This window comes from Lagopus muta (assembly GCF_023343835.1).
Source record: "Lagopus muta isolate bLagMut1 chromosome W unlocalized genomic scaffold, bLagMut1 primary SUPER_W_unloc_1, whole genome shotgun sequence".
In the NCBI taxonomy this organism is placed as follows: Eukaryota; Metazoa; Chordata; class Aves; order Galliformes; family Phasianidae; genus Lagopus; species Lagopus muta.
The window spans coordinates 788,712-811,349 of NW_026040168.1; the positions used below are offsets into that span (position 1 = coordinate 788,712).

Consider the following 22,638-nt stretch of genomic DNA (forward strand, 5'->3'; position numbering starts at 1 on the left):
TTTGGATTTTTTTTCTCTCAACCAGAATAGTAAGGTGCTTTAAAGTTTAAAATACTTGAATGGTCACAAAAATCAATGCATCTTTTTTATTTGGGTTTTTGAACAAGATCTGTACTATGAATTTTTATTTTTCACAAAGGAAGTTTAAAATTTGCAGGGATTTTTTTTTTTAGGTTGTAAGATAAGAAACCTGAATAGATGCTGGGTTCTGCAGTATTCTTAGTGAGTTGGTGGGTTTTTTTTTTTTGTTTTGTTTTTTTCTTAGACTATGAGTATTTGTAAATGTTCTTCATCAGGTACTTTTGCACATAGGCCATCTTCCCTGCAGAAAATGCTGCTTAACATTTGAGAGTTAGTCCTCTGTCTCTGCAGTCATGAGCTCAACTTCCACTGAGGCTTGTCTTGGATATTTGATCTTTAGAACAGGGGCAATGATTTATCAAGTCCCAAGTCTCTTAAATTAATCAACTATTTTTATTCTTCTTGGAAATTTGAATGTGGGATAAAATACAAACATGCACTCAGATTGCTGGGTTTGTATGTTTAAAATAAAAATGCATGGACCCTAATGGACCTGTCCATTGCTAGTGTTACCCAGGCAGGCCCTGCCTGACCTGGAGCTCTCACTGAGGTTGTCTGGAGCAGCTTCATGCTGTTATCCACTTAAAATAAAATAAAATAAAATAAAGAAAATAGGCAGGAAGCAAGTATCATTTAGCATGTGGCTCAAAATTGCATTAAATGACATGATTTAGCTATGGGACCCAATAGGTCAAGTTGATGGCTGGGCTTGATGATCTTGAAGATTTTTCCAGCCTAGATAATTCTGTGGTTCTAAATTGGAAATCTTAAAATCCACATTATTATTGTACATCTAAATTACTCACGTTACTGTACTGGCTAATTTTATGTTCAGGTGTACATCTCTCTGTCATCTTTGAAAGGTCTTGGTGAATGGGAGAGGTGCCTGAAGACTGGAGGATAGCCAATGTTACTCCAGTCTTCAAGAAAGGCAAGAAGGAGGATCCGGGAAACTACAGGCCAGTCAGCTTCACCTCTGTCCCTGGAAAGGTGATGGAACAACTTGTTCTGGATGCCATCTCCAGGCAATTGGAAGAGAAGAAGGTTATCAGGAGTAGTCAGCGTGGATTCACCAAGGGGAAATCATGCTTGACCAACCTAGTAGCATTCTATGATGTCATCGCTGGCTGGATAGATGGGGGGAGAATGGTGAATGTTGTGTACCTTGACTTCAGCAAGGCGTTTGACACCATCTCCCACAACGTCCTTGTTATGAAACTTAGAAAGCATGGGATAAATGACTGGACGGTGAGGTGGGTTGAGAACTGGCTGACTGACAGAGTCAGAGGGTTATCATCAGCAGCGCAGTCTGGTTGGAGGGCTGTAACTAGCGGTGTTCCCCAGAGGTCGGTGCTAGTCTTGTTCAACATCTTCATCAATGACTAGTATGGAGGGATATAGTCCACCCTCAGAAAGCTTCCTGATGATTCAAAGATGGGAGGAGTGGCTGACACCAGAAGGCTGTGCTACCATTCAACAAGACCTGGAGGGACTGAGGAGTTGGGCAGGGAGGAGCCTGATGAGGTTGAACAAGAGCAAGTGTAGAGTCCTGCACCTGGGGAGGAATAACTGCATGCATTAGTACAGGTTGGAGGATGACCTGCTGGAGAGGAGCTCTGTGGAGAAGTACCTGGGTGTTTTGGTGGACAACAGGTTGGCCATGAGCCAGCAGTGTGCCCTGGAGGTCAAGAAGGCCAACAGCATCCTGGAGTGAATTAAAAGGAATGTGGTCAGCAGATTGAGGGAGGTGATCCTCCCCCTCTACTCTGCCCTGGTCAGGCCTCACCTGGAGTACTGTGTCCAGTTCTGGGCTCCCCAGTACAAAAAAGAAAGGGATCTCCTAGAGGGAGTCCAGCAGAGGGCCACAAAGATGATTAAGTGCCTGGAGCATCTCCCTTGTGAGGAAAGGTTGAGTAAACAGGGTGTGTTCAGCCTGGGGAGAACAAGACTGAGAGGGGATCTGATAAATGCTTATAAATATCTGAAGTGAGGTGGAAGGCAAATGGTTGAGGCTAGGCTCTTCTCAGTAGTGCATAGTGAGCTGTTGCCAAACACTTGAACATAGAAAGTTTCATACAAACATGCAGAAGAACTTTACAGTAAGGATGATGGAGCACTGGAACAGGTTGCCCAGAGAGGTTGTGGAGTCATCTTCTATGGAGATATTCAAGACCTGTCTGGGCACCTACCTGTGTGACCTATTGTAGGGAACCTGCTTTAGCAGGGGGGTTGGACTCAATCTCTTGAGGTCCCTTCCAACCCCTGTGATTCCATCATTCTGTGGTACTGTGAAAATCAAGCCATTTTAAAATAGCACGCAAAAAGAATGGTGTGGGAACTAAGCTACTTTTCATTAGTTCATCTTACTTTTGAGAGAAATTCAGGAAACTACAAGGCCCGAAACTTTGGATATTTTGAATTAACGGTTGGGAAAGGTTTATATTCTAGTTTTTTTTTCTTCCTTAAGACATCCAAGTTTGTTTAAAGCATCTTTATTGTTGAGCTTGCATGAAAATATATCCAAGTCAAATGTGAACTGGTACTGCCTGTTGTGGAAGCATTTTTTTATGCTTTTCAAATTTCAGAATTTCCTTTTAAAAAAAATTGAATGAGCTTCTCCTGTTACGTGGTATACATTTACAGATTATGTCTGAGGTTTGTAACAAATACAAGAAGCCTGAACTAGCTCCATTGCTGCTAAACAAGACTTCTATAGCCAGCTCTGGGCTCTGCTTGAAAAAATGTGCCTGCAGTTGTTCATGGAGATTTAGGGATAAAAACAGAGGGAATGTGGACATTTTTTTACATCTGTTTTGTTTAGGACCTGACTGCATGTAGCTAATTTTAGTCTCAGAAGACTAATGACAACCATTATATATGTTATATATCTGCTTTTGTCTCTATATATTTTTGGCTCTGTGTGGTAAAATCTTTGTTTGTGTAAGTAGGTAGAAATAACTTCTCCTGAAAACTGAAATGAATACTTCATTTAAGAATTATACTATAGTGAAGCTGTCTTTTACCAGTGGAGACATGTGCTTGAATGGTTGCATTTAATAAGGACAGAGCAGTTTATTGTGAAGTATGCAGTGTCAGACTTAAATCACAACTAATAGCTGGGTGTTGTGTAACCCTGTCCCAGTTCTAAAATGTTCTACCCAATGGTGGTGTGAGCTGGGATTGTGCCTGTATCCACAGTTTATGGGCAATGTCTCAATAAGCTTCCATAACTTGTTTTCATTTGATGGAGCACTCTAAGCATTCATTTAGATATTGTAAATGTAAGGCAAGTGAATATCACAGAATCATAGAATGGTTTGGGTTGGATGGGGCCTTTAAGATCATCTAGTTCCAACACCCCTGCTATAGACAGGGTCACCTCCCCCTAGACCAGGTTGCTCAAAGCCCCATCCAGCCTGGCCTTGAATGCCTCCAGGGAGGGAGCATCCACAGCCTCACTGGGCAACCTGTTCCAGTGTCTCACCACCCTCACAGTAAAGAATTTCTTCCTGATATCTAGTTTAAATCTACCCTCTTCCAGTTTAAAACCACTTCCCCTCATTCTATCACTACATGCCCTTATAAAAAGTCCCTCCCCAGCTTTCCTGTACGCCTCTTCTGGTACTGGAAGGCCCCTATAATGTCCCTCTGGAGCCTTTTCTTCTCCAGGCTGAAGAGTCCCAGCTCTCTCAGCCTGTCCCCATAGGGGAGGTGCTCCAGCCCTCTGATCATCTTTGTGGCCCTCCTCTGGAACCCTGCTTCAACAGTTCCATGTCCTTCTTGTGTTGGGGGCCCCAGAACTGGACACAGTACTCCAGGTGGGGTCTCATGAGAGCAGAGTAGAGGGGCAGAATCACTTCCCTTGACCTGCTGGTCACACTTGATGCAGCCCAGAATACAGTTGGCCTTCTGAGCTGCAAGTGCACATTACTGGCTCATGTGGAGTTTTTCATCAACAGACACCCCCAAAGCCTTCTCCTCGGAGCTGCTCTCAAGCCATTCTCCACCCAATCTGTATCTGTGCTTGGGATTGCCCCAACCCAGATGCAGGACCTTGCACTTGGCCTAGTTGAATTTCACAAGATTGGCATGGGCTCACCTCTCAAGTGTGTCCAGGTCTTTCTGGATGGCATCCCTTCCCTCTAGCTGGTCAACTGCACCACTCAGCTTGTTGTCAACTGCAAACTTGCTGAGGGTGCGCTCAATCCCACTGTCCATGTTGCCTTCAAAGATGTTAAACAGTAATAGTGCCAGTACCTGTCTATGTGGAACACCATTCGTCACTGGTCTCCACGTGGACATTGAGCCGTTGATTGCAACTCTCTGAGTGTGACCATCCAACTAATTCCTTATCTAGCGAGTAGTTCATCAAACCCTTGTTTATCCAATTTGGTGACCAGATATGTCATGGGACAGTGTAAAATGCTTTGCACAAGTCCAGATAGATGACTGTCACGGAGTTGACTAGATCAATCAATGTCCGTGACAGGGGCGACAGGCCTCTGCCCTCCCCCCCCACCCCAGTCCCACAAAAATGGGAAGGAAGGAAGGGAGGAAAAGAACAGCGGCAACAATCTATGGAGGAAAACTTATTTTACTATAATACCAGAATACAAGATAACACAATAGATACAATTTAATTGCAATTGAGATTAATAAATCAGACAAGATGAGAGAGAGAGAGTTGCCAGGACTGATTCAAACCTGAAAAGCTTGGAACGGCTAGGAAAGCACCCTCCAGCACCCACTGCCAGGCAGCAAGAGAGCGCCCCCCCACCCGGAAGGGCCAGATCCCGTGACTTCTGTAATGTACAGGGATAGGTAGCTGGGATTGGGGCGGTGACACTTTAATGCCCCGTACACTACATGATGTTTTGATGTGGAATACTGAAACCCAAAAACAAAAAAAACAAAAACATAGAACCATGACATTCCAACCCTTATTCTACATCGTTATATCATGCTTAAAATATATACATATATACAAACAAACAAAAAAATGATTAAAATGCACACATGGCTATATACATAGAATTAGTAACTGCACTCCCCCGGCATCAAGTTTCCTTGTGGTACACATTGGACATCCCCATTCTTCTGCATTACCCACCAAGTGGATCCTGGTCCCTGGGCAAAAACTGTACCACGGAGAGGTTTGCCCTTTCCAGAAGCTGGAAGAACCCAAACTGCCTTTCCTGACATGTTCTTTACATGTACAACAGGGACTTCATCTCCCTCTACTGTATGTAGGGAACTGGATTGGTTAGGACCATCACGATTGATAGATCCTCTGGTATTGTCTAACCAGGTGGCTTCTGCCAAATGCTTCTCCCAGTGCTTAAATGTTCCGCCACCCAGTGCTTTTAGCATCGTTTTTAACAATCCATTGTATTGTTCAATTTTACCAGAGGCTGGTGCATGATAGGGATTATGGTAAATCCACTCAATGCCATGATCTTTGGCCCAAGTATTTACAAGAGAATTTTTGAAATGAGTCCCATTATCTGACTCAATCCTTTCTGGGGTGCCATGTCGCCACAGGACTTGTTTCTCGAGACCCAGTATGGTGTTTCGGGCGGTAGCATGGGGTACTGCATATGTTTCCAGCCACCCAGTGGTTGCCTCCGCCATAGTAAGCACATAATGCTTACCATTGCGAGATCGTGGCAAGGTGATATAATCAACCTGCCATGCCTCCCCATATTTGTACTTTTGCCATCGCCCTTTCTCCCACAGAGGTTTCATCCTCTTGGCTTGTTTGATGATGGTACATGTTTCACAGTTATGAATAACCTGTACAATGGCATCCATAGTTAAGTCCACCCCTCGGTCTCTAGCCCATTTGTATGTTGCATCTCTCCCTTGATGACCTGAGGTCTCATGGGCCCACCGAGCCAGAAATAATTCACCCTTGTTCTGCCAGTCCAGGTCTATTTGAGCCACCTCAATTCTGGCAGCTCGGTCTACCTGATGGTTATTTTGCTGTTCTTCAGTAGCCCGACTCCTGGGCACATGAGCATCTACATGATGCACCTTTACAACTATAGTCTTTGTTTGGGCAGCAATGTCTTTACACAGTTCAGCAGCCCAAATAGGTTTACCCCTTCTTTGCCAGTTATTTTGCTCCCACTGCTGTAACCACCCCCATAAGGCATTCGCTACCATCCACGAGTCAGTGTAAAGGTAGAGCATTGGCCACCTCTCCTGTTCAGCAACATCTAAGGCCAGTTGGACAGCCTTTACCTCTGCAAATTGGCTTGATTCTCCTTTCCCTTCAGTGGCCTCTGCAACTTGTCGTGTGGGGCTCCTCACAGCAGATTTCCATCTGCAATGCTTCCCCACAATACGACACGATCCATCTGTGAACAGGGCATATTTCTTTTCATTCTCTGGTAGTTCATTGTATGGTGGGGCTTCTTTAGCACGTGATACTTCTTCTCCTGGTGGTGTTCCAAACTTTTTACCTTCAGGCCAGTCCATGATGACGATGATTCCATGATGTTGTAAAAGGCCACCAAGTTTGTCAGGCATGACTTGCTCTTGGTGAAGCCATGTTGGTTACCACCAATCGCCTTGGCTTTATTTTCCATGTGCTTTAGTAGGGCCTTCAGGAGGATCTGCTCCATGATCTTGCCAGGCACAGAGGTGAGACTGACTGGCCTGTAGTTCCCTGGATCTTCTTTTTTTCCCCTTCTTGAAAATGGGGGTTATGTTTCTCTTTTTCCAGTTAGTGGGAACTTCACCAGCTTGCTATGACCTTTCAAATATGATGGATTGGCAACTTCATCTACCAGTTCTCTCAGAACCTGTGGGTAGATCTCGTTGGGTCCCATGGACTTGTGCAACTTCAGATTTTTAGGACTTTAGGTTCTTTAGATCATCTTGTACCTGATCTTCACTTACAGCAGGTAGATCTACCTTCTCCGAGTTCTTTCCTTTTTTCCCTGCAGCTTGGGTAGTGTGTCTAGAGCCCTTGCTGGTGAAGACTGTGATGAAGAAGTCATTGAGCACCTCAACCTTCTCTGCATCCTTTGTGACCAGTTCTCCAGTTTCCTTCCAGAGAGGGCCCACATCTTCCCTAGCCTTCCTTTTATCTCTGACATACTTGTAGAAATTCTTGTTCCCCTTTATGTCCCTGGCTAGATTTAATTCTATCTAGGCTTTAGCTTTCCTAACCTGATCCCTGGCTGCTTGGACACCCTCTTTGTATCCCTCCCAGTTAACCTGTTCTTGCTTTTACTTATAAACTTTCTTTTTGCGCCTCAGTAAGTCTAGGAGCTCCTTGTTCATTCATGGAGGCCTCCTGGCATTCTTGTCTGCCTTCTTTTTTCTTGGGATGCACTGCTTCTGGGCTTGGAGGAGATGGTCCTTGAATACCGACCAGCTTTCTTGGGCCCCTCTTCCCTCCAGGTCTTTGTCCCCTGACACCCTGCCAAGGAGATCCCTGAAGAGGTTGAAGTCTGTTCTCTTTAAGTCAGGAGTAGTGAGTTTGCTGCACAATCTGATGCCCTAAGGATCTTGAGCCCTATAATTTCATGGTCACTGCAGCCAAGGCTGCCCTTGAGCTTCACGTTACTCACCAGTCCCTCCTCATTTTTGAGGACAAGGTCCAGCATAGAACCTTTTCTCGTGGGTTCCTGTATGACTTGGAAGAAGAATCATAGAATCACAAGGTTGGAAATGACCTATAAGATCATCTAGTCCAACCGTCTCCTCATCACCATTGCCACCACTAGCACTAAACCATCTCACGCAGCACGTCATCCAGATGCTTCTTGAACACTGCCAGGGACGGCGACTCCACCACCTCTGTGGGCAGGCCATTCCAGTGCCTGACCACTCTCTGAGAGAAAAAGTTCTTCTTATGTCCAACCTAAACCTCCTCTGATACAACTTGCGGCCATTACCCCGTGTCCTGCTCATTGCCTGGGAGAAGAGGCCAAATCCCTCTTCACCACAACCTCCCTTCAGGAGGTTGTAGAGTGCAATGAGGTCTCCCCTGAGCCTCCTCTTCTCCAGACTGAACAATCCCAGCTCCCTCAGCCGCTCCTCATAAGACTTGTGCTCCAGACCCCTCACCAGTTTTGTTGCCTTTCTCTGGACACGCTCCAGGACCTCAACATCTTTCCCGTAGTGAGGAGCCCAAAACTGACCACAGTACTCGAGGTGCAGCCTCACCAGTGCTGAGTAGAGGGGGATGATCACCTCCCTGCTCCTGCTGGCCACACTATTTCTAATGCAGGCCAGGATGCCGTTGGCCCTCTTGGCCACCTGGGCACACTGTCGGCTCATGTTCAGCCGAGCATCAACCAACACCCCCAGGTCCTTCTCTTCTTCACACTCATCCAGCCACTCATCCCCAAGCCTATAACACTGCATGGGGTTGTTGTGCCCAAAGTGCAGGACCCGGCACTTGGCCTTGTTGAACCTCATCCTATTCACCTCAGCCCAGCGGTTCAGCCTGTCTAAATCCCTCTGAAGGGCCGCCCTACCCTCAGGCAGATCGACACCGCCTCCCAGCTTGGTGTCATCTGCAAACTTACTGAGGGTGCACTCAATCCCCCCATCTAGGTCATCAATAAAGATATTAAACAGGATGGGCCCCAGTACTGACCCCTGGGGGACACGACTTGAAATGGGTTGCCAGCTGTACTTAACACCACAACCCGCTGGGCACGGCCCTGTAGCCAGTTCCTTACCCAAAGAAGTGTATATCTGTTCAGACCACAGGCAGCCAGTTTCCCCAGAAGAAGCCTGTGAGGGACTGTGTCAAAGGCTTTGCTGAAGTCTAGGAAGTCTAGGTAGACTACATCAACAGCTCTTCCCTCATCTACCAGACTAGTCACCCAGTCATAGAAGGAGATGAGGTTGGTGAAGCACGACCTGCCTTTCACGAACCCATGATGGCTGGGCCTGATCCCCTGGACACTGTGCACATGCTGTGCAATCTCATCCAAAATGATTTGCTCCATAACCTTCCCTGGTACTGAGGTCAGGCTAACAGGCCTATAGTTGGGACTCTTTTCCAACCTTCCTCATCAGTGAGGTCTGTCTGACTGTGACAGGGTAGGGGGTCCACCAACTGTCTGGGTTTTTTTTCCCGGGGCCCTTCCCTCAGGTAAGCCAGTGAGTCACTCCACCAGTCCATCTCCCACTCACACTCCCTGATGGTCCTAAGTATCTGCACCTCATCCTTGAGCTCCACCACCAGGCTGAGAAGCTCATGCACCTGCTCACATCTTGCACAGGTTAAGTCCCTGCCACTCTCCCTGGGCAGAAGTAGGCTCAGGCACTCCCTGCAGCCAGAGGCCTGAACAGCGACATTTCTTAGTATGGTTTCAGTCTGGGTTGCTACGGTCTTCTTAGAATGAGCCCGCTGTCTAGTGGAGACCATGTTTCATCCTGGAGACCATGTTTCAGCCTGTGTGGAAGTTATCATCAGTGCATTCCAGGAACCTCTTTGAATGCTGATGCCCTGCTGTACTGTCCTTCCAACAGATACCAGGGTGGTTGAAGTCTCCCATGAGGACCATAGCTTGTAAGTGTGAAACTGTTTCTATCTGTTTATAGAGGGCCTGGTCTTCCTGGTCAGGCAGCCTGTAGCAGACCCCCATTATGATGTCTCCTTCCCTTGCCTTCCCTGTAACCCTGAACCATAAGCTCTCTGGCAACTTCTCATAGAGTCATAGAATCCTTAGAGTTGAAAGGGACCTTTAAAGGTCATCTAGCCCAACTCTCCTGCAATGAACAGAGGTATCTACAGCTAGATCAGGTTGCCCAGGGCGTGATCCAGCCTCACCTTTAAAGTCTCAATCTCTCATCCATCCCGTTTCAGTGCCTGAACAGTCTTTTGGAGAAGAAATTCTTCTCAATATCGAACCTGAACCTCCTCTGGTGCCACTTGAGGCCATTCCCTCTAGTCCTATCACTAGTTACATAGGAGAAGAAGCTGACTCCCACCTTGCCACAACCTCCTTTCGGGGAGTTGTAGAGAGCAGTAAGGTCTCCCTTGAGCCTCCTCTTCTCCAGATTAAACAATCCCAGTTTCCTCAGCCACTCCTCATAAGACTTGTGCTCCAGACTCCTCACCAGATTTGTTGCCCTTCTCTGAACATGCTCCAGGGCCTCAATGTCTTTCTTGTAGTGAGGGGCCCAAAACTGAACACAGTACTTGAGGTGTAGCCTCACCAGAGCTGAGTACAGGGGGATGATCATTTCCCTGTTCCTGCTGGCAACACTATTTCTGATACAAGCTAAGGTGCCTTCTTGGCTACCTGGGCACACTGTTGACTCACGTTTAACTGAGCGTTGACCAACGCTCCCAGGTCCATTTCTTCCACGCAGTCTTCCAGCCACCCTGCCCCAAGCCTGTAGCATTAAATGGGGTTGTTGTGGCCAAAGTGTAGGACCTGGCACTTAGTCTTGTTGAACTTCATCCCGTTGGCTTCAGCCCATTGATCCAGCCTGTCCAGATCCCTCTGTAGGGCCTTCCTACCCCCAGGCAGATCGACACTTCCTCCCAACTTGGTGTCATCTGCAAGCTTACTGAGGGTGCGCTCAATCTCCTTGTCCAGGTCATCAATAAAGTTATTAAACAGGACAGGCCCCATGTCACGGAGTTATCTAGATCTATCTGTGTCCGTGACAGGGGAACAGCAGGCCCACAGGCCCTCTGGCCCAAAAAACGAAAGGGAAAGGGAAAGAGGGAAGGTTAGGGAGATGGGAGCTGGGCCTAAAAGCATAACAGTGGCAATGATCTGAGGATCAAAGTTAATTTATTAAATATGATCTCGGAATGCAAGATAACACAATATAATATGATTTAATTGGAATTGAGGCTAATAAATCAAGTGAAATGAGTGAGTGTCTGTAACCAAAGGCCTTACTCTGAATTGAAGGCAAAATGGCTGGGGAGCACGCCCACACACTGCCAGGCAGCAAGCATGAGGATGAGTCCCATGACTTGCCAGCTTTATCTTCTTCCTCTGAATGCAAAGTCCTCTGGGGTATGTAGTTCTCTTCTGAGAGACAGGTACTCGGAGAATAATTCCCAGTGCTTTACACTATGTTATGATGTAGAATACTGATAACAAAAATCATAAAATCATGACACCCCAGTACTGTCATTCTGGGGAACACCACTCGTGACTGATCACCAGCTGGATGTAACTCCATTCACCACCACTCTCTGGGCCCGACCCTTCAGCCTGTTCTTTACCCAGCAAAGAGTGTACCTGTCCAAGCTACAGGTTGCCAGCTTCTCTAGGAGAGTACTATGGGAGAAAGCGTCAAAGGCTTTGTTGAAGTCTAGGTAGACTACGACAACAGCCTTTCCCTCAACCACCAGGTGGGTCACTTGATCATGGAAGGAAATCAGGTTGTTCAAACAGGGCCTGCCTTTTGTGAACCCATGAAGTCTGGCCCTAATTGTCTTGCACGTGCCATGTGATCTCATTCAAGATGATCTGTTCCATAACCTTCCCTGCCACCAAGGTCTGGCTGACAGGCCTGTAGTTCCCCGGATCTTCCTTATGACCTTTCTTGTAGATGGGAGTAATATTGGCAAGCCTCCGGTCCTCTGGGACCTCTCCAGTTGACCAGAAAGCAAGAATCTGTCTAATTTTTGTGATAATAAGAAGTCATCAGATCCTTGATTAGCCAAAAGGCCTGTATTGTATGTGAATATGATCAGCATTGCTGATTGTGGTTGAAGTGGCTTCTTGCATATCCTACTTGCCTCCTGAGTATTTCAAACCACTCTGAGTCATGATTTGAGATGTGGTTCTCATTTCCGGACATTTTTGGTGGTTGAACTAGCATATTGCTTTTGTCTCTCCTTAGAGAGCTTTTAGAGTAAATAATAGAAAGTGTTAGTCCATCATCTTTGCTAATATATGTTGAATAACTAATGAGCTGCTTATAGTCTGTGTGTCAGGCTGATATGTACCTAAGCTTAGGAGATATTACTGTAATTCTTATTGAATTACTGAAGTCTTCTCCATGTGATGAAATTTCTTGACATAATGCTAGAGAAATAAAAAATATGTATTTTCATGCTAGTTCAGCTTGTCTGACTGTTTATACCAAAAAGTACGTTTTAATTTCTGCAGCAATTTATAGGCAGCTTGGCCTTCCTTGTGGAGAATAATGTGCCCCATCTGCAGCTGTCCTAAAGCCCAAGCTATAAGATAGATCATATTTAGAAAGTGAGAACGAATGTTTTCTTCTGTGTGTATTTTTCCCCCTTGGCAGAGGGGAAAGGTAGGCCAGTTTGGTCTGCCTCATGGCTAGAACCTGGAACCAGCTCAGGTAGAGGACTTGACAAAAATTCCTTGTAGTAAAGCAAAACTGCCTGTAATCCTTTAGAATCAGCTATTTGCTTCTAAGCTCTGATGTTTCTCCAGTTGCTATTTGTGTCATCATGTATTTGAGCCTTCCTCGCATCTGTGCAAAGCATAGCTATAAGAAAGCTGTACTTCAAAATGGTCTCTTTAATCTGTAGTAGTAGAATAGAAGCTCCCAGATGCATTCCTCTTTTTCTGGAATCTGCCTTTTAAAACTTTAGAGTGCATCCTTGGGTTTTCTATCTTAACAGCCAGGATATGAATGCCCAAAAGGCTTACAGGAATGTAACTATTTCTCATCACATTCCTATCCTGCTTGCTTACTGTCTCACTGACATTAGAGAATTCTCACAGATGGGTTCTTGTTTTGACATAATTACCCGAGTGGATGCTTCACTGGAATGTGTGTTGTCAGATGAACTGGAGTGAAAAGGCTGACAGGGAAAATATGGAGTGAAGAGTTACCTTCCTTTGGCTGACACCTGGGCTGTGTTCTTCATGCTGCTCATAGAAGTTCTTATTCAGGAGATGCATTTCCAAAGATAGAAAAATTTATGCAGTCACAACACATGCTTTGAACAGAGAAATAAAATATTTTTTCTCCTCTGGAATTTAATTTAGACCTTTCATTTCAGTAAGATACTGATGCACACATAGGTGTGGGTTTTCCTCCAAAGAGATTAACAGAAACCATGAAGTAAGGATATTCTTACTTGTCCCAGAGCCCATTATCTTTATGTCTTCAGACTCACTGGTGGTCTTACCAGAAGTCCAGTCACCCACCATCAAAAAATTGAACCCAAAAGCGCTGTTCCTCATTGCGCTGTGGCTCTCTGGCTATGTAATTCATATTGGATATATTTGCTTCTATCATTGAATAATCAAGAAAGTAATGCATAAATTTTTAGATAACTTTTTTGTTTGTTTTTAATTTTATAAAGTAGACCATCATCTAAAAATGAAATGGTACTTTGGACAGAGTCAGCACATCTAAGAGCTGACTCCTCATTATAAATACCCTCAAAATTAGGGGTGCTTAATTTATGGTATAATCTGTCCAGTGTATTTCATAGTATATGCTTCAAGTTGCCAGTCCAGTGTTTTGAGGTGAATTATGTTTCTCTGTTACTTAGAAACTAAAAATGAAAAAAAAAAAAGAGTATTCAAAGATGTTTGAGGAGATGGGGGTCTTGCAGGTTATTTCTTTCAGTATTTTGTGTTTGTCAAGTCTGAGGAATGTATCCTTGGTTACACACATTGTGGACTGTTTCTCTGTTTAATTCTGAAGATCTTCATTGTTAAGTGCACTTGGAAATCATTATCAATAAAACTGATAATTTTAATGGCAATCCTCTGATGGATTTTTTTTTTTACAGGTTTGTATATCTCTTGGAGACACTAGGTTTTGCTGTCAACATTTCTCAAAGAAAGCAGTTCTCAAAGAAATTCCAATTCCTGGAAAATCAGTTCCCTAGGAAATGAGGAACTTGCCTCATGTCCTGTTCTGAACTATTTACAGGCTTCATGTATTGAATGTTCATGAGGAACAGGCCAATAGCTTGTGTAGCAGCCAAAGCCCCGGTTGGTTTCAATCTTGGGTAAAAGGCAGAGTTTTATCTTTAAGAGAAAGGGTTATTGAAATGTGTTTGGGGAAAACAGGGAGGAACGTGGCTTTGGATTCCTTGGAATTGTGATGGAAACTAGTTTATATACTGAGTCTTACAATGATATTCTAGATTAATGAGTATGGAAGAAGCCATTACATTCTTGTGCTCTGTGAGAGTATGGGAGTTTGTCTGCGTGCACCTGAGAGATAGCTGCAGTTTTATTCAGTGTGCTTTCTATGGATAGATTTAAGATCTTAGCTTAAAGCTGAAGACCTCTGAATTCTTCTGGGATACTTTCCCATTTTGGAGTTAGACTTAATGAAGTTTCTTAGTAAAGAACAAATGTGTCTCCTTGCTGTTACATACTTCTGCTCTTAAACATACATGGATAAATAGAGTTGCCTTTACTTGCTATTGCTAAATGTTAATGAAATTGCAGCATATGTAATTGGAGGAAGTTTTAGATGAGGGATTCTTTATAGTTCTTTTTGAGTGTGTATAATAACTGCAAAGAAGCTATCCATGGACGGATGCATAGTGAGAGCGCATAGCAGTATACAGAATCATGAAAAACTGTCAGTTAAGGCTTTATTTGTGTGGTTTTGATATGCTTTGAGCTCAAGAACCTTTTTTATTTAATTCTTATAAGAAATTTCTTTGTAATGTTAATATTATGTGTATGCGATTCTTCTTACTGATTGTAAACAACCAAAGAAATAAATATTCCTAAAGATGTTAACACTTTGCAATCCAGCAATCTCTGTCCAGGAACTTGTAAGCAGAGCATTACAGTTGTAATTCACTCAAAGTGAACTGTTACTTAAATACCACTGTCTTTTTTTTAACCAGTCCAGATAGCAACTTCAGCTTGGCATTGTTCCTGTGTATGTGTTATGTTACTACAGTTCTGATTATTTGCATAGCAAATAAAATATAGCTGGAGCAGATAAAAGGACATTTTAGACATTAGTCTTTCAGATTATGTTCATTATGGTGCATTCAGTATGTTTTCTTAATTTGTGCTTCATTTACAATAAGTTATGCATCCACATGGAAACAAGGGATAAAAGTGAGACTGGTAGTTCTTGATAGTTTTCTGTTCTTGTCTGCTTTGCTAGACTGTGGGCAACCTTCTGTCTTGAAGTTCTGTACTGAGTCTCAGTTCTTTTACGCATGTGTGGTATCGCTCGGTGGTCGTCTGGTGGTCTTTTGATGAAGGCCGTATGTCTTTCTCGCTGTGTACTCTTTGACCTGGGTCAAGTTGGAAGATGCTTGACTAGCTCTGGCTGATCATCTTATCGGCTACAACTCTGTCCACCAATCTGCCACTTCTTTGTTAATTTGTGGTTTTACTGTCCGAGCCTGTTACCTTGCATTCCAGAGATAGGATAGCTAACAACGTTATTTGGAGAAACAGGAGACCCGCTGCAGCATCTGATGCATGGACTCAGATGTGAATGATCCAAATCGTTTATTACAAGTTCTCACATCATTTATATACCTTCACAAGTTTTCTTTTTCTAGCTTTCCCATCCACCTTTACATGTCAACAGAGCATTCTACAAAACACTCTTCAACCATTCACACAGGCACTTATCCAGAGCCGTGAGACATTCTCTCTTCTTCTAGAGGTGTCCTTGATTCTCATGCTGTTTATCTTGCTCCACAGCTTCTGCTCTGAACAGTTTTTCTTGTATTCCCACAATTCCCCCTTTTTTGTTTATTTGCAAACTACTACCATACTATAAGATAATAACACAAATTATTTTAATAACATAATCATTATAACTCAATCAAGGCCTCGATTGACAATACTCTAAATGTGATAAAGACAAACATCATAATGACAAGAAATACTGTTAACCTACTAAAAAGAACAAATACGTGTTTAGTCTGCAACTCAAGTTTTCTGCAACCTGGAAATAAATCCCTGAAGGTTCTGTTCTGTGTTCATCTCTAACTGGTTAGAAAGAGGTCTTCAACTTTCCTATATTCTGATATATTGATTTTGAATGATCACTAAAATATGTACAACAGATGCTTTTAGAGTGCTCATGATCATGCCTTTGGGCTAATAGAAAATTAATGGCTGTACAACATTTTGCATGTCAAATAGAATCAATATTAGTGGGCAAATGTGTGCTAAAATTAGTGGGCTAGAATATCACTAGGGGCATTATTACTTACTGACCCTCAAGAAACAACAACCTGCAGAAAAAGAGAGAGAAAGAACATGTTGGCGGTGAATGCGATAGGCAGTGCCAGCAGGGCGTCCCCTGCTTCAAGGTGCACTTTTCCTCTCTCACCCATCACAGATTCTCTCTTGTTTTATTCTTCTCAGGGTCCGAAGGGTATTTTCCATTTGTACACTGCATCTGTATGGCCAGTGTATTATACAGAGCCCAAGTGGAACACCTGCTTGCAAAACAGAACTATCAAGGTTAGCTCTCTTAGCGTGCGCCTTTGCCTCAAGTGCACTACTACTGCTGCTATTTGCAATACAACAAGTTACAAAGCAATACCAATAAATAAGAAGCACACACTCCCAGTCATTATAAAGGCTGGATGCTATTTTCTGCCTTGAGATGAGGCCAGACATATCCTGCTGGAACCCATGTAGGGCCAGTCCCTGTGGAAACACAAGCATATCCACGACCCCAAGTTATCAGTGGTAAGGGACCTTCCCAATGCCCTGTGGCTATATTCTGAACATTGACCATTGGCCGTTCCTTGAGCATTGGGGAGGCCCCAAAATGACGATCCACACGAGTTGTATCTGTATGATCACGATTCAAAATTCAACACAAGCAAAACCTTACATGATCTTCCTTGTGTTGTCTCCTGTATTTCCCCTTTTTTTAAATTAAGAATAGATTTCAGTGTTAGATGAATATGGTCAATGATAGCTTGTCCAGTGGGAGAATGAGGAATGCTTGTAATATGTCTAACCCCCCATTCTTGGAGGAAAGTTTGTGTAGCCTTAGAAGTATATGCAGGTCCGTTACTGTCTTTAACCAAGTTACACGCAGGCTGCAGAGAGGTCGGGGGCGGAGCCAAAGGCAGGAACGGGATGAGCACCGGGGTGGAGCTGAGGGCAACAGGGCGGGGGGGGTGGGTGTCGGAGCTGCAGATCGAATCCAGCTTTCTGCACCGAGGGGCAGCGACAGGGTTGGGAGGGAGGGCAATGGGGAATAGTCGAAATAAATACTTCCTTGTCTAATTTGTTTAAGTCCTTCCATTATTTGGTGCCAAACAGCTAAAAGTTTAGCAGCTGTTCTGTCTTTAGTAATAGAAGCTTCCTGGAGTTTTCCTCCAATTTTGTTCCAAAGCTTCTGCTCTGAACAGTTTTTCTAGTATTCCCACAACCTGCTGTCTGTACTGTCTAAGTCTGTAGAAAAGCATCTGTTATTGGCAGCAAGAACCTGACTTAGCAAGGCCAGATCTGTAGCTGCCGATTCAGCACCCCATGAAGGCACTTAACTTTTAACCTAACTTATTTTCCTTAATTCAATCATTTGAGGTCCCTTCCAACCCCTGCAATTCTGTGATTCTGTAATACTCTTGGTCATGTAAGGTAAGTGATCGTCTTGGCCAGCTCTGTGTATTTTGTGAGGTCGGGATTCTTGTTTACAGGAGGTTTATTGTGTTCACAAAGTTCTCTTTTCATATATTCTTAGAATTTCCTACAGTATTTTGGTTTTGTTGTTAATACAGATCCAGAAGATTTGAAAAGTCCAATTGTGCCTACACCACAATCATATTGACTGTCTCTCATGGCACCAGTGACATATTATAGTTATTAGATAGCTGCTTTTGTCATTGTGTCCCTCTCACAGGACTTTGAAATCCTCTGGGCAGAGGGTAGGCTAAAGTCACAATCTCCAACACTATGGATAAATATGATAATCATAATGCTTTGGTATAAGAAGGTAGCAGCTGACGTGTTGTATACTGAATGCTATGAGTTAGCTTCTGGTGATGCCGGAAGAGAGTTGAGCTGTACTGACTGCATTCATTTTATCCCATTTACCAGTTTTAAATGGATGAGGATCAGAAATTTGTTTTCAAATGGATGGATTGTTAAATTATGTAATTAAGTAATAATACCAGGATTACCAACATTATGAAACAATTTCATGTCTAATAAATACAGTTTATAACCATATGCTTTACAAAAGTAGTGAAATTTTGACAATGAGTATTTACCGTGATACTCTTCTATGTACTTTCCAGTAAGTAAAGGAATTTTGAGTTAATTAAGGAAGGTGAGTTCATTAATTTCAATGGTATAGTCATATTTTCTAAAAGGCAAATGGTGAGTTCAGCTCTGCAGAACTTGGTGTAATTAAAAGGAGTTAATAAGTTAGACAAAGGAGCATAACGATTAAGTGGACCATGTAAACAATTTTCAAAACTGGGCTATAATTATTTGAATGAATCAAATCAAGTGTCAGTGTGTATTCCAGTATTCTTGTCTGTTTCTTGACAAATTTTCCTTGGTTGCCTTTCTCAGAGTCCATAATGACTTCCAGTTGGCCAGTGTTGATGTGTAGGTAAGTCTTACAGATTTTTCTCAAGTGGAGAGATTATGCCTTTTGAATAAACTGCATCTTTCTGTAGAGCATTTAGAGTACTATCCATCCTGATAACGATAAGCATAAAAATACATACTTAACCATATGTCTCACTCCAATTTATAGGAGGGAGAGGAGGTTCTTTTAATATCTGTATACCCGGTGTGAGATTAAGAAACAATGGTTCACATGTTGGTCTGACCAGTTTATTATAAATCTTAATCAGGGAGATGGGGAAGGGGAAGACGGACACTATTACGAATTAGGGTAATGGGGAAAAGAAAAAGGGCAATAAAAAAGATAGAAAAGAAGAAGCAAGGAGTCTTTATAGGAAGCAAGAGGGACATAGTCACCACCATGGATCCAGCGAGGTTCGTAGTTCAGTCATTGATCTTCAGTAGTGGTGGGTCATTGGGCATTGTTGTTCTGTTGACAACGATGGTGACCACAGCAATGATGGCCACTTTTCCAACTTATTTATAAGTCCAAAGTGGTCGAGTAAGCTCTCTTTGGAGCGACAGCTCAAATCCAAAGTGGTTGAGTCAACTCTCCTTGGAGTGGCAGCTTCTGGCTCTGGGATCTCAGCAGAAACTCCTTTGTTCCCATCTTCCAGGCCTTGCCAGCAGATAAGAGGGAGCAGGGATGCCCACCTGCATTCATTTTTTCACAGGACACAATAGTATCATTCCCCAATTTTCCCATACCAAGTTAGAGCTATTTAGTCACAGGCCAGATCTTCCATCAGTAAATGCTCCTGAGCACTCTTCCGGAGGCAAGGAGCTCTGGAGGAAGGTGCTTTCAAATGTCTACAAAGTGATGTTGATTGTCACATGATAGCACCCATCACTTGCCTCCTCAATAAATCAGAGTCTTATCAGAAGAAATACATCAGGAAGAATGCTTTAAGCCAAAAAACAAAGAAGGATTCTCACACCATAGAATCTGCATTCTGACTAGTGTTTCTTGGTGTATGGGAACTGTTGAGACAAGGCCTGAACCACTCATTGATCACCTGAGGCAAGGACTGGGTCAGCCATGGGAGCACAGGTGAAGACAATTCATCTGTGTGAACAGAAGGGATGGAGCCTGGATCTACCTTTCTCAGACCCAACCCCCACACTTATGGGCTGACTACCACTGGAGAAAGATCTCTTTCTGGAGATCTCTTTTTTGTGGAGTCCTTCATCGGGAGCCTGAATCTTCAAATATGGGTGAGTATTCCTTCTCTGTTTCTTTCCATTTCTCTATGATGTTTTTTCCAACTGCAACACTTGGTGTTGTTACAGCTGAATTTAATGGCCTGGAAGTAGTTTATCTCTACGAAACATCTCAAGATAAATGAGGAGGAAGTGAGCTGTTAAAGTTGTAGGAGTGGGGGCTGGACTCGATGATCACTTGAGGTCCCTTTCAACCCTTGTAATTCTGTGATCTCTGTTGGCAAGTGGATTTCAACAGACCATATATATATATATGGGTTACATTGTAGTAGCTTCTCGCTTATTTGATTTAATTTGAGGAACTTGAAGGTACTGCTGTAGTTTAATGACAGTGGTTCTTTAATGGCCTATGCTGATTGATACTGGATACAACACACTGAACTATATAGAAAAAATGCTTTCCTGTCTTTCAGTGCTGATAAAAAGGCAGGAGGGAAGATAAATGCTCCCTAACTGCATGCTTTCCAACAGTAACACTAATTTAGTTAAATACCTTTTCACATTGAATACTCAATTTTGCATGATAAGTACTGAACAATAAAAGCATATTGAAGACAGCTCTGTCACAATACAGACTGTACCTGTGCACAGTTATGAAAGAAAATGGGAAATTTATCTGTGCTTTTTGTAACTGATTTTTTTAGACCTCTACAAGTGATTCATTTTGCACAATTTTGCAATTCTTGAAATGTGTGGAAAAAGGTAAATATCGTAGTGAGATTTATAATCTGAAAGTATGCTAAGAAGTATTATTTTTTTCTCTTTACGTGGCATGTACAAGGTTTCAGTTTTGAGTTATCTATTGGGTATTGTAATAGGAAGATGTATGGGAACTGCTGAGTCATGGCCTGAACCTCTGATTGATCACCTGAGGTGAGCAATGAGTCAGCCAGAGGAGCACAGGTGAAGGCAATTCACCTGTGCTGCCGGAAGGGGGGGAGCCTGGCTGCCAGGGGGGAAGGATCTCTTCTGGAGTTTGCCTCTGCTGCTGTTTTGTGAGTGAGCCTAGGATAGGGGTAAGCCTTCTATTTATTCTCTTTTGGTATCATAGTCTGCTTTGCCTAACTCTTTTATTTAATTTGTAATTATAACATCCTAATATTCTTTGATGGTGCACTTAGCAAGCCAGGCAGGCCAAATATACTAAAATTTACATCGCTTCTTTTCTTTGGATTTTCTATAAATGGGTCAAGCGGGAGAACGATACTCCTCTAGAGGAAATTATTCCAGGGCAGATCCCAGGATTTGTGGGATCTCCCTATTGTGAGCTAGCGGTTATCGTTGAAAAAAGGGGTCCCTTACGCGTTATGGGCAATATCTCCCCATATGGCATGGCAGATTACTTTCAAGGACTTAGCATAGATGTACTGATCACTGAAGAAAGACAATTGGCTGCCTTCACAGTGGCATGGCCACTATTAAATGCCTTAAATCTTGTTGAAATAAGAAATAATACTTTAGAGAAATGAAAGTCAACTTCTGAGAGACTGTATTAAAAAATTAGAGCAGGCACTTGGCATCTTAACAGGGAAGAAACCAATTCTGCATCTTCCAGTAGGCCAAGTTTGTAACATTACAATAAACAATGACCAGACTCCTGAATCAGCAGACTCTATTGATCAGGAAAATAAAAAATCCAAATTAGATCTTGAATATCCGACTTTGACAGATCCACTAGAAGTCTGTCCTGTCCTAACTCAGAAAACAAACAAAAAAAAAAAAGTACAGGACAGGCCGGCAGGGGTGCCACCTGATCAGCGGCCCCCTGCCCAGGCTCATTTGCACATAACAGCCCGGCCATACATAGCAACAGAATTGCTGGATTTAGTATAGCGATTTTGGCAGAAGCCTAGGGGAAGTGTGCTAGCTTGGTTATTAAGACTGTGGGATTCTGGGGCAGAAAGTGTTTTGGTGAATAGCCTGGAAATAGCCAAGTTGGCCACCATGACTGTCCATCCTGCTCTCAGGCAGAGGTTGTGTGTGGGTAATCGATATTGTGATGAAAACCATTCTATAAGAGAATGGTTAATGGCAGCCTGCTGTATGGTATGGCCGAATAAATCTGATAGCCCTCTAAATACAGGGCTGTGGTCCTCCATGGAGGACCTTCAAAATTATATCTGTGAACTGGGTGTAAGAGAGGCTATCTATGAAGACACATTTGATGGCCCTGATATGGTCAAATTTTCAGCAGGGTTGAGAGAATTGATTCTACAGCAAGCTCCCTCTCATCTGTATGGTACTCTAGTCTCTATATTAAATTCTCTGGTGGCCTCAGAAGCAGTAGTCCAGCAGGCTGCCCAGTTAGTGGCCTAGGAGAAACGGAACACCTGCAGGCTAGGCGCAGTATTCAAACACTAGAAGAAGCCAAGGTCCTGCTGATATGTAAAACCAAAATGCCAGCTACTCGAGCTCCTTGATTGGGACCCATAAGGGTCTCCCGAAAACAAATGCTCAATGATTTAGTTTTGGCTGGGGTCCACTTTGCTAAGATGGGCCGCCAGCCCAACCATGTCCTACAACAACTAAACTTCAACTAAAGGGACAATCAAAAATTCTGGAACTTCCCTGAGAAATCAAGGGTGAGGGTTATAGAAAGAATATCAACAGTGACATGGAACCTAGAAGATTTCATTGTTCCTAATGGGGGGGGGGGAAGCTGCTTCAGGTGTCTCGGGCCACAATGCTTGAGCCATTGGAAGCAAAAGAATTGGCCATAGCGCAATTCATGGTGTGATAAGGGATGTTAGTCCCCCTAGGGCCTCTAGGTGGGACCGGAGGCCCTATGTAGAATTAACTATTCACTGGTCCCAAG

At 43.4% G+C, this 22,638-nt stretch overlaps 2 protein-coding genes across 10 annotated transcripts in view; one reads left to right on the forward strand and one right to left on the reverse strand.

Moving 5' to 3' along the window:
- LOC125687565 (zinc finger protein 532-like) overlaps positions 1 to 22,638 on the forward strand; it is a 135,582-nt gene that overhangs the window by 3,842 nt on the left and 109,102 nt on the right. The window contains exon 3 of one of the 9 annotated variants that reach the window (XM_048932740.1): positions 18,546 to 18,585. The exons of the other annotated variants lie outside the window; for them this stretch is intronic. The gene's annotated coding sequence lies outside the window, so the exon portion shown is untranslated. The remainder of the gene's footprint in view (positions 1 to 18,545; positions 18,586 to 22,638) is intronic. 9 annotated transcript variants of the gene reach the window in all.
- Positions 946 to 22,638, reverse strand: part of LOC125687566 (uncharacterized) — a 71,238-nt gene continuing 49,545 nt past the window's right edge. The window contains exon 2 of the mRNA XM_048932748.1: positions 946 to 5,766. Within this exon, the coding sequence (XP_048788705.1) occupies positions 5,116 to 5,766 (651 nt within the window). The 3' untranslated portion in view covers positions 946 to 5,115. The remainder of the gene's footprint in view (positions 5,767 to 22,638) is intronic.